The sequence below is a fragment of the Synchiropus splendidus genome, chromosome 1 (assembly GCF_027744825.2).
Source record: "Synchiropus splendidus isolate RoL2022-P1 chromosome 1, RoL_Sspl_1.0, whole genome shotgun sequence".
NCBI lineage: Eukaryota > Metazoa > Chordata > Actinopteri > Syngnathiformes > Callionymidae > Synchiropus > Synchiropus splendidus.
The window spans coordinates 42,976,438-42,994,091 of record NC_071334.1 but is presented as its reverse complement, the minus strand read 5'-3'; the positions used below and the strand labels follow the sequence as shown (position 1 = coordinate 42,994,091).

Below are 17,654 nucleotides of genomic sequence, written 5' to 3'. Positions count from 1 at the left end.
TCGCACTTCAAGCAACTTGTGTGAACATTTATCTTTTCTCAAAGGGATTGATAAGGCTCATGAGTAAGGTCTTTTTGTGAGACTTAATTTTGTCCACTTGTGGCCACCGTATTCTCTGACTGCTCGTCATGGAACAGTGAGCATGTGTGGATCAGGATATATCTTCACCCCTTTATACACAAAAGTTTCGCCTCCGTCCTCGTCTGACTGGTCCTCAGTCGTTGACACCAGTGCTGGTCGCTTGCTCCATCGTAACCATGGCAACGATCTCAGGGCACGTTCCCCTCCTGCGGACCCAGGTGGCTCTTATCAGGACCAGCTCTGGAGAAGATGGTACTTTCCAGCCTTCTCCGTCTGACCATGAACCCTGTAAACGGCTGCTCAGGCCATTGTGCTGCACCTGTAACTTCTCTTTCTCACGCACACTAAACCGCACTCTCTTCACTCAGCATCCTCCGTCTGTAAATAACTTAATTATTTGTAGCACATTGTGCAATTCCAACAATATTAATATTGTATAATTGCAGGGAAATACACCTTTGATGTAACTTCCGCGTGTTCGTTTACTCGTGAGAGTGACGACCAAAAATCCACAAGTTAAAATAAAAAAGAAGCTGTTTTCATGTACAAATGATTGCTGGAGACTCGCCCTACGGCAGCGACGTCACTTGTCTTCCTCCGCCGCCGGGCGTCACTGCGATGCTTTCATGTCATCTCCTTGATGTCGCCGCCAAACCCACCCCAGTTCGAGGGTGACGACGTCCCGTGGCCGGTGTCTGAACCTCTCCCTGGACCGGCCGCTTGCAAGTTCGCCAAGGACGAAAAGGACGCGGTGGAGGAAGACTCGTTATCAGCGGAGGTGCCGACTCTGGACCGGATGTTCGGCGAGGGCGGATTCGCCTCACCTACGCCGCGAGCCGGACCGGAAGGTTCCACGAATTTGGACTTCTGGGCTTCTGTGATGACCACCTTTGACCCCAGCGAGACCCCACCGCCGGTGCACCGGAGCTGGCACGTGATGTCCGACGAACCCCAGTACGGCAACCAGTTCGCAGACGGAACCGGGGACCCGATGTCTAACTCGTACTCGAATGTGACCCAGAGGAGTCCTGCGTTCCCGGGGTGAGACTCTCCCTGACTTCTGTTGAACCTGACGGTGAAAGAGCGAACGACTGGAAACACGGGAGTCGTCGCGTGACCACGCGAAGTTACGAGTTAAAGTCCCGCTACAGTTGTGGACAAAACATGTTTGATGTTCGAGCAACAAATGACATAAAATAATGTGAATTATTTTCTTCAAGTCTAATCATATAAGCCGTTACACACAAATATGGTTGTCATCGCAATTAAAATACATTTATTTGGACGGTAATGCTTCAAATATTGTCACTAAATGTTTTTTTTTTAAATCAGAATATTCAACTTATTGTTTAAAATAGTCATAGAATAAAAGTATGACACAGCAAGGGATAAAAGAGTAAACTTTAAAGGATGAAAGGAAGTATAGTGACTCAATTTTAATGTTCTATATTCCATTTTCTTGGTTAGTTCTAGTTCTTAGTTTAGTTAAAAATAACTAATGAATTTCAAAGAAAGTCATGAAAGAACACACTGTATTAAAGTCTGATCCAGATAAGGAAGAACGCAAGTGATTACTCAGAAGATTCATTCATTCGATGTTCTCAATTGTCAGGGACATTTTCATGGTGAACATAATGTCAGTTTTCCTTGGACGACAAAGATCTTCTTTGATTCAATTCTTTAACTGAAGTTAACACAACAGCCTAACATCCATACATCCGGGAGTCTGGTCCTCGAATGTCAACCCATATTCGCGTGCCCTCTCTGCTCAGAGCCCAGGCTCACGGTGCTGTGCTTGCTTCCAGGGCGCCACCTCAGAGAGAGTGTGTGATCTGCAGCGACAAGGCGTCGGGCTGTCACTACGGCGTGTTGACCTGCGGCAGCTGCAAGGTCTTCTTCAAGCGAGCGGTGGAAGGTGAGAAAACACAAGCTCCATCCTCTCCCTCTCAGGTGTCAAATGGGTCAAGAGAGACACGTCACTAGACGCCAAGTCGCTTTTGATCATAGGTTTCTCTCGCGTCCATCTGTTTCCGGAGACTTTGCCTCTTTTGAAGCTAAATGAAGGATGTCCTGGGGCCTCAGTAGGTTCCCTGAAAGGCCTTCACTAAACCACTGTACCACTCGCCTCACGGTGAGAGCAGTTTGATGACTGGAGTTCAGTGAGCACGTCTCCAGCTACTGAGCACTGCGTGGCGAGTCTCCACCAGACGTCCGTCTCAGTGGTGTGGTCCTAGTGTTTTGGCTGACAATGGTCTGAGTCCAGGTCGTGGGTGACCTCAGGCTGAGGATCAGACAGCAACAACATCAACCACTTTGGCGTCAGAGGCCATCGGCGTGAAGCTTCGACTCGATCAGTGTCTTGAGCTTCATCAGTCAGAGGCGAGAGAAAGCGACAAAACTCCTCTCTCTGGGAGTCAGCTGTCCTGTGTACCTGGGCGCCCTCTGGTGGCCTCTATTACACTACATCACAAACTACCTTCAGTACTGAGACTCATAGAGACCTGTGACTCACGGTTAATCAGGGTTAATTTGTGAGTTGAATCGCACACATGTCACCGTGTCCTGACAGCCTCCTCCTCACTCTCTGAGCCTGAGGCTCCTCTCACAGCTGTGTCTGCCCCCCTGTGGCTCCACAGGGCATCACATTTATCTGTGCGCCGGACGGAATGACTGCATCGTGGACAAGATTCGCAGGAAGAACTGCCCGGCGTGTCGCCTGCAGAAGTGCTACCAGGCCGGGATGATGCTGGGAGGTAGCAGTTTGACTGTCCACTGCCATGAGGTGTGTCTCCTCACTGACCCTCTTCTGCTGTCTCAGACAGGAGGATGGAGCAGCCTGGGTCCCTGGAGGCCCTGGGTTTGCCCCCGCCCCCGGTGCGGCAGTCCCACTTGGCCAGGTCCAGTGAGGCTCAGGCTAGCATCGGGGAGCTGCAGTTCTCGCAGCAGATCATCACCATTCTAGCCAACATCGAGCCAGGGATGGTCTCGTCGGACAACGACGGCAGTCAGGCTGAGGTCCCTCATCTGCTGCTCAGCTGCCTCAACCGCCTCTGTGAGAAGCAGCTGGTGTGGATCGTCAAGTGGGCCAAGTCCCTGCCGGGTGAGTGGTGGACCCCGACCCTGGCCTGACTCTTGATATGTTCTCAGAGGGGTCCATGTTTCCTCCAATGGTGAGCTCTTCTTCTGCTTCGTCCACAGGCTTTCAGAATCTCCACCTGGAGGACCAGATGACCCTGATCCAGTATTCCTGGATGAACCTGTGTGTCTTCTCTCTGGGCTGGCGCTCCTTCCAGAACGTCACCAATGAATTCCTCTACTTTGCCCCAGACCTGATACTGAGCCAGTGAGTCGCTGGAGAAATGGTCCCCAGGTGAGAGTTGAGTCTGAACTCAGGTGTCGCCCTCAGGGAGCAGATGAGGAGGTCTTCCATCTATGAAGTGTGCTTGGCCATCCAGTTCATCCCTCAGGAGTTCACCAGCCTGCAGGTGACCACGGAGGAGTACCTCTGCATGAAAGCCATCATCCTGCTCAACACAGGTCAGTCGGCCATTTCCTGCCTCAACTCACATTAGGTTAGCATAGCTAGCTTAGCGTCAGCTGGAGAACAGAGGAGCCGAGGTAGCTGGGCTGTTGCTGACTCAGCGTCTGTCTTCAGTCCCGCTGGAGGGCCTGAAGAGTCAGCTCGCCTTCGAGGAGATGAGGCAGACATACATCCACACGCTGATCCAGACCACCTACATGAAGGAGAGGGGCATGGTCGCCAGCTCGCAGAGGTTCTTCCGCCTGACCAAACTGATGGACTCCATCCACGAGGTGAGCTACTCACTGTGCCCCACTTGCCCCGCACCTGACTCACCTGACCTCCCGTGTCTCTGGGCAGATCGTGAAGAAGGCCAGCCTGTCCTGTCTGAGCGTTTTCATCCAGGCCGAGGCCATGCAGGTGGAGTTCCCAGAGATGATGAGGGAGGTCATCACGTCGCAGCTGCTAAAAGTGGTGGCCGGCATGGTGAAGCCACTACTCTTCCACTCCCCGCAGTGACGCTAGCCCTGCCTCATCTGTGCGTTTCTTGCACTCCGAGGACAAGCTGGCGCTGGACTGTAGACCAGGAAGTGCAGTGAGAGTCGGGTGTTGCTGTGTCTGTGTGAGGCTGGAGATCAGATCTCTGTAGGTCCCTGGGTTACAGACAGTCCAGAACCGAGTGCCTTTAACCCTGCAGCTTCTTCATTCTCGTCTGCGTGAAGAAGGGCGCCAGCTTCCCTTTGATCTTTTCAGCTTCTGTGCAATAAAGATTGAGAAACAGCATCCGGGCTTCTGTCATCTGTTTCCCACCAACCACAGCCTGGAACGCCGCTGACTCCAGATGTCAGTCATTGTCGGGATCCTGGATCTGATTGGACCAAGTCCTCTCTCAAGCTGAGGGAGTGTTACCCTGAAAACCAGGGCTCAGGACGCGCTGCCTTCAGGGTGCGGGTGGTCCATGGAACGTTCACATCGGGGCCCCCAGGTGTATCAGCTGAGGTCCCGGTCACGTGACCCACAGCTCGCAGAGCACTCAAACCTGGACCAGTCAGAGGTCAGAACCATCAGCGTTGATTGTGAGGCCTGGGGAACAAGCAAGTCTCACTTCAGTGCCAGAAAATTGAGATTCGACCTGACCTGATCAGGAAGAAACACTTTTCCTTACTGTGTTTTTACCATGATTTTTGGCCAGTTACAAGCTGCTACCAGCCGACACTCCAACTCACTCAAGCGCTGTGTTGATGCGACAGTTAATACTTAGCTTTAGAAGTATATGACCATGTTTTGCCTCCCAAGACTTTGTGAAGTAAAACAAATGTGCACATAGTGTACTTGCTAGCTGAGCTAGCTCCTCCGTGTTTCCTTCTCGTCAGTGCTTTCACTTTGAGCTTTGACTCATATATGAGTCAGGAGACAAGACTTGCATTAACTTGTGAAGAGGACAGGGCAAAACAAGACGGTGACTAGACGAGACAGGACTCGGCCAGACTTGACGTGGAGACTTGACCAACTCTATGCAACCACTACAACTACAACCACTCAAGCAACCAGGTCTCAAGGAAAATCGTTCACGTGGTCACAAATGTTTAATCTATTGAATCGTGCATGAGGTCACGAAAAAAAGCTTTTTTTACGTTCTGTGGACCACGAAAAAAATGAATAGGGTGTGAAAGCAAATGAGTTAAGACGAAACTGAAACCAGAGTTGCACGACACAAATACAAAGTTCGATAACCGTATTAGAGCACTAAAATCATTTATATTAAGATCGGGGCCACACAACTTACCTGTTCAGAAGTATGTCCACTGGGGGTCACGTGACCGATGCGAACGATGTAGGAGTGTGGCACAGCGACTCTGCCAAACTCTCCCTATTTACTCAAATAGCTTTAACTTTAAGAACTTGACAGTGCCCCAACCGGGGACTCCATTGTTCTACTGGGAGACTTCAACGCCCACGTAGGCAATGACAGCAAGACTTGGAGGAGAGTGATTGGGAAGAACGGCCTACCCGATCTACTACTGGATTTCTGTGCCACCCACAGTTTGTCCATAACGAACACCATGTTTGAGCACAAGGGTGTCCATAAGTGCTCATGGCACCAGGACACCCTTGGCCGGAGGTCTATGATAGACTTTGTGATCGTGTCATCTGACCTTAGGCCACGTGTCTCGGACACTTGGGTGAAAAGAGGGGCAGAGCTGTCAACCGTGAGTGTGATCCGCTGGCAGGGGAGGAAGCCGGTCAGACCGGGCAGGCCCAAACGTATTGTGAGGGTCTGCTGGGAACGCCTGGCGGAACCCGCTGCCAGTGGCGTCTTTAACTCCCACCTCCGGGAGAGTTTCTCCCAGATCCCGAGGGACGTAGGTGACATGGAGTCTGAGTGGGCCATGTTCTCCTCCTCCATTGTCAGTGCGGCTGCACGTAGTTGCGGTCGTAAGGTCTCCGGTGCCTGTCGTGGCGGCAATCCCCGAACCCGGTGGTGGACACCGAAAGTAAGGGATGCCGTCAGGTTGAAGAAGGAGTCCTATCGGGTCTTGATGGCCTGTGGGACTCCTGAGGCAGCAGACCTGTACCGGGTCTGGGAGGAGTTCGGAGAGGCCATGGAGGAGGACTATTGGTCAGCTTCGAAGAAATTCTGGCAAACCGTCCATCGCCTCAGAAGGGGGAAGCAGTGCCTCACCAGTACTGTTTACAGTGCGGGGGGGAGACTGCTGACCTCGACTGGTGATGTTGTCGGGCGGTGGAAAGAATACTTCGAGGGTCTCCTCAATCCCGCCGTCACGTCTTCCATTCAGGAAGCGGGGACTGAGGACTCAGATGGCTCTCCCATCACCCGGGCCGAAGTCACCGAGGTTGTTCGTAAGCTCCTCGGTGGTAGGGCCCCGGGGGTGGACGAGATCCGTCCGGAGTATCTGAAATCCCTGGATGTTGTAGGGCTGTCGTGGCTGACACGTCTCTGCAACATCGCGTGGCAGTTGGGGAAAGTGCCTCTGGATTGGCAGACTGGGGTGGTGGTCCCCCTGTTTAAGAAGGGGGACCGGAGGGTGTGTTCCAACTACAGGGGGATCACACTCCTCAGCCTCCCTGGAAAGGTCTATTCCAGGGTACTAGAGAGGAGACTTCAGCCAAGAGTCGAACCTCAGATCCAGGAGGAACAGTGTGGTTATCGTCCTGGTCGTGGAACACTGGACCAGCTCTATACCCTCCATCGGGTGCTCGAGGGATCATGGGAGTTCGCCCAACCAGTCCACATGTGCTTTGTGGATTTGGAGAAGGCGTTCGACCGTGTCCCTCGCGATGTCCTGTGGGGGGTGCTCTGGGAATATGGGGTACGGGGCCCTCTGCTAGGGCCTGTCCGGTCCCTGTATGACCGGAGCAGGAGCATGGTTCGCATTGCCGGCAGTAAATCAGACCTGTTCCCGGTGCATGTTGGCCTCTGCCAGGGCTGTCCTTTGTCACCGGTTCTGTTCATCACTTTTATGGACAGAATTTCTAGGCGTAGCCAGGGGTCGGAGGGGATCCGTTTCGGGGACCACAGAATTTCATCTCTGCTATTTGCGAATGATGTTGTTCTGCTGGCCTCATCGGACCGGGACCTTCAGCATGCGCTGGGGCGGTTTGCAGCCGAGTGTGAGGCGGCCGGGATGAGGATCAGCACCTCCAAGTCTGAGGCCATGGTTCTCGACCGGAATAAGGTGGTTTGCTTTCTCCAGGTCGGTGGAGAGTTCTTGCCCCAAGTGGTGGAGTTTAAGTATCTCGGGGTCTTGTTCTCGAGTGAGTGAAAAGGGGAGCGTGAGATTGATAGACGGGTTGGTGCAGCGGCAGCAACATACATACATCAGTAGAATTGAGTCCAAAAAGTTCTTCATGCATTTCATATGTCTTGCACTGAGGAGAGGCTTCGGTCGAGCCACTCTGCTAGTGATAGGTCCTGCAACACCGATGCGCCAGCGCATCTGTCAGCAGAATGCAACTGCTGAAACAATATAATCTAATGGTTCCTCTTGAATGTCTTTGTGGATTATGGAGCAACTCCAAGAGAAGCACAAATCGTCTGCCGTGAGGGACCATTTTGATATCCTGTCGGAGAATAATGTACTTCTTTCAATCTCCTTTTTTTTTTACTTGTCTTGCTCCATTCTAATTGAAATTAATTTCAAGGTACCTCTGTTCACATTATTATTATTATTATTATTATTATTATTATTATTTGCAATAAATGCAATAGACAGAATTTTAAGACGTGGGAAAAACATATTTTGTTTTTAATAAAAATGTGTAAAAACAAAAAGTCATCATCGTTTTCACCGAGATTTTCTCATTATGAGACACAACAAATAAACGAGCGTTCTATATATTTCTTCACATTATTCTCCTTCATTCTAAAGAGAACATAGTTTATTCATCGACATGAAACAATCCGTAGGTTGACTCAGGTCAGTTGCAAAAGTGATTTCTTTTGTGGAGGACGTAGTCTCCTTGCACAGTCCGTCAGTTGTTAAAACATGCGCAACCTTCGGTTCCAGCACCGGAATTTCCGGCGGACCACATCAGGCAGGCGGACCAGATCAGGCAGTGACACGTGGCTCAGAATGAGGTACCGCTCTTGTGCACTAGGTGGCACTGTCTAATGTATAGTCGTTTGTAATGCGCCATTAACACAAAGAAGAAGATGACGCGCACTTTGTTTGAAATCCGGAAGTCGCGCTCTTGTTGAAGCTCTATGACAACAACTGATCAAGTTACCTGACTGAAGTGGCCAAAAACTGTCTCCACGGTCAAGTAAGAATAACGAGCCAAATTCATTTTCATGTCTACATCGATCCGTTTTTTTATGTCGAATTTGAAAAGGTAGCACTAAATTGTCGTAGAGGATATTCATATTTACATTGTTTGTCAATACCATTGAATCCACTCATGTAGTTCACTGGGTAGGCTCACCCTACAATCGCCCCGTTTCTGACACACCTGCTGCAGCGATGGACCAGGTGAGTGAATACATTTATTTATATCTACATATATTTCAGAGATTATGTTCTGAAGCGTGGGAGGAGTGGGTGGTCCATCGTCTCCTCTTTCATTACTGCTGTTCAGACGACTGAAACACGATCACTTTAAAGTGCGACTGGGGCCATTCAAGGAGAAATAGGGTTCTCGATAGTTCAGCTCTTGAGGGGTAACAAGATGTCAGTTAATTTTTCACAGTCAGATGAAAGGACATATGTATATATGTGGACATCGAAACAGTTTCAGGTAGATGATAAAATGTGGCACATTTGATCTCAGTTTTGACCATCGTATCATTCTTCATTTTTCATTTGATGCAGCTGGAGCAGCGACAGTGGGAGGATTTGAATAAAGTCTTGCAGCATCATGGATTCAAGCCGTTGAGTTTTGCCGATCCTGTTGAGAATAAGAAAATGTCAGGTGAGGACTTTTGTCTGTAGTATTTTTTTTTTGTAATGGGTGCAAACGTATATATTTTTAAGTGACTCTGTCAATGTTTAGATTTGGTTCTGCTGGACAAGAAATCGGCTGGTGAGATCCGAACCACGCTGAGGATGATGCTCTCGGACTCAGAGAGAAGACAGGCTCTCATCCAGGAGCTCATTAAAAACAACAACCAATTTAAGTATGTAAAACAAAGCAGTTTTGAAGAGTTTTAACGTGTAATTCAATGCTGCATTTTCTATGTATCAAATGCATGAATAGGGGTGTTTCAATGTCTAACTATTTCTTCCTTGATGTGATTAATAATAGATGAATTTAGGATGACCACCTGTCCTCCTGTCATATAATCCCCATTAGTGACAGGAGTCTGATGAAACACACCAAGGTGTTTACACAGGAACTCAGCCTCGTCCGCTCATCACCAGTTGATCTACAGCTTGGTCAGGCTGACGCCTGATGACTGTGTGTGTTGATGGGCTCCCACTGTGGAACAGTGTGATTACCACTAGTTTACACAGACACCAACATGCAGAAAAGAAATATGCAGAAACACACGATGAACACTCAAATATAAATTGAAATTGGCACGTCTGGACAAAACCTTTGATTTGATGGGTCTCAGATGTCAAATGAATCAAGAATCTAACATATTCACGTTTTCTGCTGTCATTTAATGCTTTTTTGATTTAATGCTTGATGCTGTATTGGTAGGGAGGATATCCAGGAGCATGTGAAGCGTGAGGCAAAATTACTTAAGAGGACCACTGAGCTGGAAGGGCTGCTAGATGGAATGAAGATTCGAGTCCAAGACCTGGAGGAGCGTTTCCTCGGCAAGGCCATGAAGCAGAGAAGCCAGACGCAGCAGCTGCTGGAGGAGAAGTTGGATGAGCAGGTGTGTGCCGACTTTGATAAGAGTAATCGAAAAATGACTCACAATCTAGTCGGACAGGTTGCAGTGATTTAAGCCGACTGTTTTGACCGTATTTTATTTGCCCATTGAATGTCAATAACAAAACCTTGAAAGGAGATAATCCTTCTTCCTTCTATAGAAGCGTTGTCAGGCCTTGGAGCTTAAACTGTCTGAGCAGAAGAAGGAAGTGAATGAGCTGCAGAGGAAGCTTCATTTCACAGTGAAGGAAGAAGAGCTGCGACTGAGTCGCCAGCGTCAGGTCTTCAAGCATATCTGCACGAACGTCATCCAGCAGGACACGACTGAGAGCCAGCAGTAGGTCTTCACCTGGTTAAGTTAAGCTGCTGCTGTCAGCTGAAGTGGCGTTCTGTCGTGCAGGTTGGTGGATGTGATCGATTTCTATGAGTCCAAACTGGCCCAGCTACAGGGAAGCGGCTGCCCACCCCAAGGACGTGCAGGCATGGGGAATCAGAGCAGCAGTAAGCCATCCAGCAGCATCACACCAGCTTTCAAAAGCGTTCTGAAGGTCAGCTGGATAAATGATGGAGATATACAGGCAGACATGACTCATGCGTTCACCTTGTCTCCCAGGCTTATCGGCAGCAGCAGAAAGACACCAAAAAACAATTGGAGGAGCTCAAGAATGAGTTGAGAACAAGGTCTGTGGGCTCTTCTCTCTATCAGTTCACCAGCGTTTGTATGTGTTTAGAATGAATCCATGCCTCTTGTTGACAGTGGGTTGTGTTGAATGAATAAAAGGTCAAAGCCCACCCTGTCACGACCACTGAAGGCGTTGAAAGTTTTTGACATTCTTCTGGCAGTAAATCATTGTTCGTCAAAAAACTGTACTCCATTCATGCAGTATTCGGGAAATCGTTGTGTTGATTCTCGTCTCTGGCAAAAGACGTTTATGTTTCACCTTCACCAGTGTTGTAGGTCAGTTCTTTGACCTGTTATTGAACTTTGCAGATTGGAAAACAAGGACCGAACAACCGGCAGAACAGTGGCGAGCACAGGACCCGGGGAAGCGGCGACTTGTGCTGACTACCTTCAGGTATGTGTGTTCAATGAGGCCTTGCGTTCATGACAACTAAACTGCAAAAGAATCGCCCACTGGTTCATCCTAAACCTTCATCTAAATTCTTTACTGTCCACAGTTCGGATGATATACTCTAATAGTCATTGACTCGAGTGGAAATTAAACTGAGGTTGAGATGAAGACACTTATATACTATAAATTATATTACTACAAATCAGCTTTTCAATCAGCGTGCTGTGGGAAATGATCCAGTTTCACCTCATTTGTCAAAAATAGAGGTGGGTGATATGATGGCATTAAATCATGAACAATTCAAACCCGTTGATGGTCTGCCAACGTGAGGAGATCACATGGATTCGCTCAGACTTTTTCTATAGATCTATGCTGATGCGATGGAACGTCCATCACTCGCTGTAGATCTGGGCTTGGTGCTCCTCTTCCCACACACACTCACAGCCAAGATTGAAGATTTGTGGAATGAAGTTGAAAATTTGTCAGGAAATTCCACAAACTGGAGCAAAATCAAGCAAAAAGAGATTAGTCTGTCATAAAATTGAAACTGTTATTTAAAATAAATAATTTTTTTGCCATATTGCCCCACATTTTTAAACCATTACGTTTTCTGCCATTTGTTTCTGCTAATAACATGTCAAAATAGTCAGTATAGTCAGGAGCTACAATTTTTAACAAAATAAAATGGACTTTGTACAGGACTTTCAGTGAAACACAATTGCGCTTTGGCAAAGTATCTTTGATAGAGTGACTCTGAATTTTTTCAATGAGAGAAGTGTGCTTAAAAAGGTTAGAAAACACTGCGATAAATAACTTATCCATAAATCCATATCCAGCGTTGAAGTACAGATTAGCGTATTGCTAATCCAGACGACAGTTTGCCCTGTAACGGTAACATGTTCTACCCCTAGAAACGTAATGGTGTAAATGGTATATCACGGCAAAGTTTCTTTTAAAAATGACCGTCAAAGCGTTTCGATAAGTCATGGTGACTTCTTATTGCCTGAGGATGGAGCAGTGTTTACAATGATAGATGTGGCATATCTCATAAGCGCAGTTGCTTTTCATCACCGTCATGAGCCTTGAATCACTTAGCAACGGTTGCTAACGTGGCGGTATAATTGCCTCCAACAAACCAACAAATCATCATCAAACAACCCAAGTGAAGGAAGGTGAAGACAAATCTGCAGAACTGCGTCGCAGGCTCCAAAACACAGATACACACATACTGCATCAGGTTACACACACGACTTCTCTGTTGTATAGAAGGTTATTAGACTTCATTAGGCTGTGATTAGTCAAGGAGTTTGTTTACTTCTGCTGTGTAGCTGGAACTTGCGCAGCCGCACATCTGTCATCCTGTCCGGTCATCGTCCAGTTACTCGGCTACATGCTCGCCTAGTCAAGCTATTAACCCCGTTATCCAGGCTCAGGTACTCAGGTATGAGTCGGACTAATACAATAATTTGGTTTTCTGTGTTTCTGTCTCCACATGTTGCAGCTTTTACGTGAGTTCAGCGCTATTTTGAACGACTCCGACGCTCCACTGCAACTGAGCCGACAGAAGCCGCCTTCCTCTGACTCGTCACAGCTCGTGGAGTTCCAGGCCCTGCTGCCAAAACTGGAGCTGTGGGCGCAGCAGGTTCACCTTCTTGCGGTAAACACATCTGCAATGTTAATATTGAAAACCAGTTTTTAAAGGTCTATCTGATCAAAACTGGAAGATCAGTGATTCTTTAGATCCATTGACGATGCTGAACAAAATGGAGACGGTTAATACTGAAGGTTTTGTTTGAGCGGCACCAGTGACACTTATGTTTTCCAAGTGTGTGTGTCACGGTCGGCCTGTTGGTTTATAGGATCTGCAACACAACTTGCTGAAGCTGAGCGCACGGCTGGCTCCGTGGCAGGCCACTGACGGGAATCCAGCAGCGGCAGTGAAGGTGGAGGACATGGTGCAGCTGGTGGACAACATGCTGGAGCACACGCCGCAGGCCGACGAGAAGGTGCAGCCGCCTGTTTTCTCCACTGGTCCAGGGGCAGAATGCGTGACCACACTATGTTTCAGGAGCTGGTCTGCCCGACCCGACACACCCTGCTGTCCATGGTGTCTCACTTTCAAAAGCTGTTTGACGTGGCCTCCATCAGTGGCGTGTTCCCACGTATGAACGAGGTCTACATGAGGCTGGGAGAGGTGACCAACGCAATGAGGAACCTCAGAGATGTGCTCCAGCTCGGTATTCTGCATCCACAATTCTTGAGTTGAAGAGAACGAAGGACTGAGTCTGTGCTCGTCTGTCAGAGAGCAGTGCCGCTCCTGCTGAGGTGGTCAATGCCGTGGCCCGGCTGGTCACCTTCACAGAGGACACCAGCGGACTCCAGGATGTTCTTGGTGATGCTGACCTTGACAGGTGAGGGACCCTCGGCGCACCATCATGTATCAAACGAACAAACCCATGCTCTGTGTTCCAGTGTCATCCAAAAGGTCAAGCAACATGAAGAATTCTTTCCTGCATTTCATTCTCTTGTCCTGGACATTTTCCACATTCTTGGTGAGTTTGTGGCTATCTCGCAGCATCATTTGGTTTGTCATCGATCGTGCTGAAGTTTTTAATTTTGTTTTCAGGGGTCAGTCGACTGGGTGAAGTCGTTCCTGCTGTCCAGTCATTAAAACAGAGAGCAACGTAGCCGTGCGTTTGTGTCAATAGAATTATGTTTCATATGAATGTATGGAGCTTATTTATAAAATTGAAAGAATAAAACCACCCAAAAATATTTCTTTAGTAATTTTCTTTGCTCACCATCGCAGTGACTTTTTAATTATTTTAGATCATCATCATCAATACTAGTGAAAAAAATAATGAAAAATATTTTCATATTTTAAACCCGTTTTTGTACGCCATACTCCCTGGAGGCCTTAACCCTCAATAGATCGCTGCTAAGAGTGTTTTTTAAAATTGATTTTTTTTTCGAGCCTCCACCAGACTTGTTTGTTAATCCGTATGTGGTCCACTCGAATTATTAATAAGAGAGAGTTTATTGTTCTGTGACATTAGCGAGGTTCTACCACTAGATGGCGACAAATCCGGTTGGACTACTCCATGAGTCCTATTTGGAAACAGCTTAGTAGTTTGGTTTTAACAAAGAATCGTATGATAAAATATCTTCCCATCAACCTCGACATGTCAAGGTGCTGACTCGCACCGAGACTTGTTCTCACCTGTCAGCTCCAGTTAGGTCACTTTTTCCACCATCACCTCAAAAACGGTGGACTTAGTTGAAATTAATACATTAAATACAAAGTTTTCCTAGTGTTTGTCTCCGTTTTGATTTTCCAATTGTTATTATTTATTGGATGGAAAATAAATATGATATTAGAACACGGAATAGGAGAATCCAGACACTCTGAATGTTTTCATTCGCACCCCTGTTGGCCTGGATGGTCCGTAATGTGGTCGCGAAGAGGAGAAGACTGCCATTCATTGGAGGCTTTCATTCATCAGCTTAGATCTAAATACAGAGCAGGTGAAAGAAATACTGCTGTTAAATATGTTTTAAAATACGATTTGAACAGAATCGCCAAACTAATGCGTGATTATTCAAACACTCCGTTAAACTGTTGTATTGAAATCAAACTTTATTTCGATCTGTTTTCTCAGTTTTTATTGCGCGTGTTTTTCATATTTAACATCTACGCCCAATGAAAACGATTTCGTTTGCTTTGAACAACAGACGTGCGGGTGGTCATAGCATGGAAACGCGTAGAGCAGCTTGCGCAGCTGTTGTCGGTGCTCAGCATCACTAGATCGGCTCTAGGTGGTGTAGGTCAATGCTAATGCCGGTGAGCAATGCAGCGGGTGAGTTCTCTAGAAAAGCCTGTTTCTACGCGTTTAGCCAGTTGTGTTCCTCCCAATCCGCTATGACAGCACGCTATGCTTGGGCTGGGGCGATTTGAGTCGTAAAAATGCCCACCGAGTGCAGCCAAGAGGCGATTTTGAACTTTTTAAGGGAGCATGGCGACCGAGTGAAAAACAGTGATTTGGTCGAGCACTTCAAGGACGTGTTTCCCCCGGAGCCGGAGCCGAGAGCGGCCGTTCGGGAGGCTTTTAAGAGCTACGTGGATAAAGTCGCTTTCGTGAAGACCGAGGACGGGGTGAAATACGTCTGTCTCAAGAGAAGGTTTCGCGCAGACCCGGAGACCGCACCTGCCTTCTGCTCCCAGGTGAGCGCTGATGACACGTTGCCGCCGCCAACACCTGGCTCATGTTACGGAAATGACAGCCAGCTGAGAGTTCCGCATACTTCTCCAACCCGCAATTCTGAGGAGGACGAACGTGAGCGCCATGAGTTTGCTTGCGCAGTAGAGGGCCGCGGCTCGGTGGGGATGGGGAACAGAGGAAGTGTCCGCAGAGAGAGGTCCCGACGGTCACCGGCGATACCTGAGATCACAGTCGTAGGTGCGTCGCCTCTTCCGTCAGACGCCACCCAGTTCAGCCTGCCTGGGCCTGCCGCAACCAGTGCAAGGGCCTCTGCTGCTGGACTGGCTCCCAGAGAGAGGCAGGCTGAAACAGAACCCCGGAACCGCATCGAGCTTCCATCCATAGTCAGAATCCCTGCGGACTCTGATGATGATGAGCAGGTGGACTCCAACAGCGATGGCTCCACCACCCCTAGTGGCAGCCGGAAGCACTTCATCCAGCTCATGATGAACACCTCCCCCCAGGTGAGGCGCAGCATGGTGTTCCGGAATTCCGTCTACCTCCCCTCCAGGAGCGACAGTGACTCCGCCTCTCTGCTGGACGACGACCGAACCTCTGTGACCTTGGACCCCCTGGAGCATGAGTGGATGATGTGTTCCTCTGACGGCGAGTGGAGCAACTTGTACCGGCTCCTGGCGACAGAGCCCGGGCTCCTCCTGAGGAAGGACTTTGTCACCGGCTTCAACTGCTTGCACTGGGCGGCCAAGCACGGCCGGACTGAGCTCATCGCTTTGATCATTAACTTCGCAAAGCAGAGCAACATCCCCATTGATGTTGACGCTCGATCCAGCTGTGGCTACACGCCACTGCACCTCGCTGCCATGCAGAACCACCTGGACGTGGTGAAGCTGCTGGTGGGGGCCTACAACGCGGACGTGGAGGTCAGGGACTACAGTGGGAGGAAGGCCTGCCAGTACCTGACAGGCTCCGTCAGCATGGACATCCGAGACATTGTGGGAGAAGAAGCCCGCTGTGAGGAAGTTCAGCAGAAGCCAGGCAACAAATGGAGGTTCTCCAAGGTTCTCCAGTCGAATCTCAAGCCACCGAGCCTTCACGTTCCAAGCGAGTGCGACACAGCGGACGGCAGCGCCTCCTCCAGGGAGAAGCCCCTCCGGAGGAAATCGTCCTTCAGCATGATGAAGCCCAAACTGGAGAGGCTGCAAGTGAGGACCTCGCAGATCGTTCACAGTACGTCATTCCGAGACGCTGATGAGACGGAGCGTCCAAGGAGGGGCTCCTTCAGGCTCAGGGCCAAGTCCCACTTCTTTGGCTCATGATTTCTCTTCTGATTCCTAGTGTGAAGGGTGAGGGCGCTCTTGTGCAACAGTAGCACGGCGGTTGTAAAACGCCTGGATCTGAGGGATGTTTCATTGCCTTTCTTTTTGACTTGCTGGATGCTTTTAGGACTTTTCTGTGATGCTGACAATTAAAATAAAAGCTGTTTTTGGATTTCTCAGGTTAAATGGTTGTCATTAATACATTCATGTCAGTCATGTCATCAAACCTACAGACGGAGTAAGCATGTATTTACAGCTTTGAACTTGTATGACGTACACACACACACCCTCATACTACTGTGGGTCATGTGTCACGAAGATGATTCATGAGGTTTCGTGAAACGGTGACAACGCTCACTTCAACGAAACCTCACATTTTTAAACCAAGTGCGCCACCTACTGAGCTCTGAACAGAAGGGCACTTTTTCATGAAGCCTCACCTGCTCAACACTAATGAGTTAAATCTCTGGACGGAGACGACAGAATCTGGATTTTAGAGGGCGTTAATCCACTCGTCTCGGAGATTGTAATCTTCTCTTATTACCGTGACAGGTCCATGAGGATCTTGGTGAGAAACTGGCTTCAGTCGAACAAATGGATCTCAGACATCAGAAACAGTCCACCTGCTGCTCATTAATCTCCTTAGCGCCAACATGTAATCTGGATTACTGCCGGCAGATTTGTAGTCACAGGGTTGATCAGCAGACCTTCAGTATTTGCATTACGACCTCGGAAGTCATACCACTGAGCTTCATGAATTCACTGTCACAGAGACACTTGTAAGCAGTCGTTCCAGTCGTTCCGGTGCTGTGGCGTTGGTGCCGAGAGGCGTTTCTAAGGCAGACAAGTCGAATCTGAGATAATCTGTCCAGTTCTCTGTTGTTTCTGAACTTTTGCATGAGTGTTTTGGAGTTAGAAGACTGTACATGCAGTCGTTCATTTGTTTCAGGGAAGAGAATGGTGGCAGAAGAAGGTAGGTTGTTACATGCGTCAACAAATGACTTTCCCCTGGTGAACCAACAACCGTCAGCATCCTGTTTCCATTCATGTTCAATTTTCTCCATCATTTTTAATAACTAACGCTGTACATTTAAGGCATGTT

At 48.5% G+C, this 17,654-nt stretch overlaps 3 protein-coding genes across 8 annotated transcripts; all 3 read left to right on the top strand.

Moving 5' to 3' along the window:
* The first annotated feature begins 127 nt into the window (after positions 1–127).
* Positions 128–4,384, top strand: LOC128765719 (progesterone receptor-like). 2 transcript variants are annotated; one of them, XM_053876850.1, is made up of 8 exons: positions 128–333; positions 1,887–1,996; positions 2,718–2,834; positions 2,900–3,181; positions 3,280–3,424; positions 3,488–3,618; positions 3,737–3,894; positions 3,962–4,384. In XM_053876850.1, exons 1-8 carry the CDS (start codon positions 143–145, stop codon positions 4,118–4,120), a joined length of 1,293 nt encoding a protein of 430 aa, XP_053732825.1. In that variant the 5' UTR covers positions 128–142; the 3' UTR covers positions 4,121–4,384. The 2 variants fall into 2 exon arrangements, with proteins under 2 accessions (XP_053732825.1, XP_053732737.1); XM_053876762.1 differs by lacking the exon at positions 128–333 and adding an exon at positions 707–1,122.
* A 3,896-nt stretch (positions 4,385–8,280) lies between these two features.
* Positions 8,281–13,783, top strand: cep70 (centrosomal protein 70). Of its 5 annotated transcripts, none has more exons than XM_053848092.1 (15): positions 8,300–8,386; positions 8,528–8,592; positions 8,932–9,031; positions 9,113–9,236; positions 9,767–9,947; positions 10,105–10,280; positions 10,344–10,491; positions 10,557–10,624; positions 10,935–11,019; positions 12,518–12,673; positions 12,876–13,022; positions 13,085–13,253; positions 13,319–13,427; positions 13,489–13,568; positions 13,643–13,783. In XM_053848092.1, the coding sequence occupies exons 2-15, from the start codon at positions 8,584–8,586 to the stop codon at positions 13,702–13,704; spliced, it is 1,614 nt and encodes a 537-aa protein (XP_053704067.1). In that variant the 5' UTR covers positions 8,300–8,386; positions 8,528–8,583; the 3' UTR covers positions 13,705–13,783. The 5 variants fall into 5 exon arrangements, with proteins under 5 accessions (XP_053704093.1, XP_053704067.1, XP_053704077.1 ...); XM_053848102.1 differs by having other exon boundaries at positions 8,323–8,386; positions 8,540–8,592; XM_053848110.1 differs by having other exon boundaries at positions 8,361–8,455.
* A 1,110-nt stretch (positions 13,784–14,893) lies between these two features.
* Positions 14,894–16,724, top strand: LOC128749031 (ankyrin repeat domain-containing protein SOWAHC-like). Its single transcript, XM_053848194.1, has one exon. The coding sequence runs from the start codon at positions 14,981–14,983 to the stop codon at positions 16,550–16,552; it is 1,572 nt and encodes a 523-aa protein (XP_053704169.1). The 5' UTR covers positions 14,894–14,980; the 3' UTR covers positions 16,553–16,724.
* The last annotated feature ends 930 nt before the right edge of the window (positions 16,725–17,654 follow it).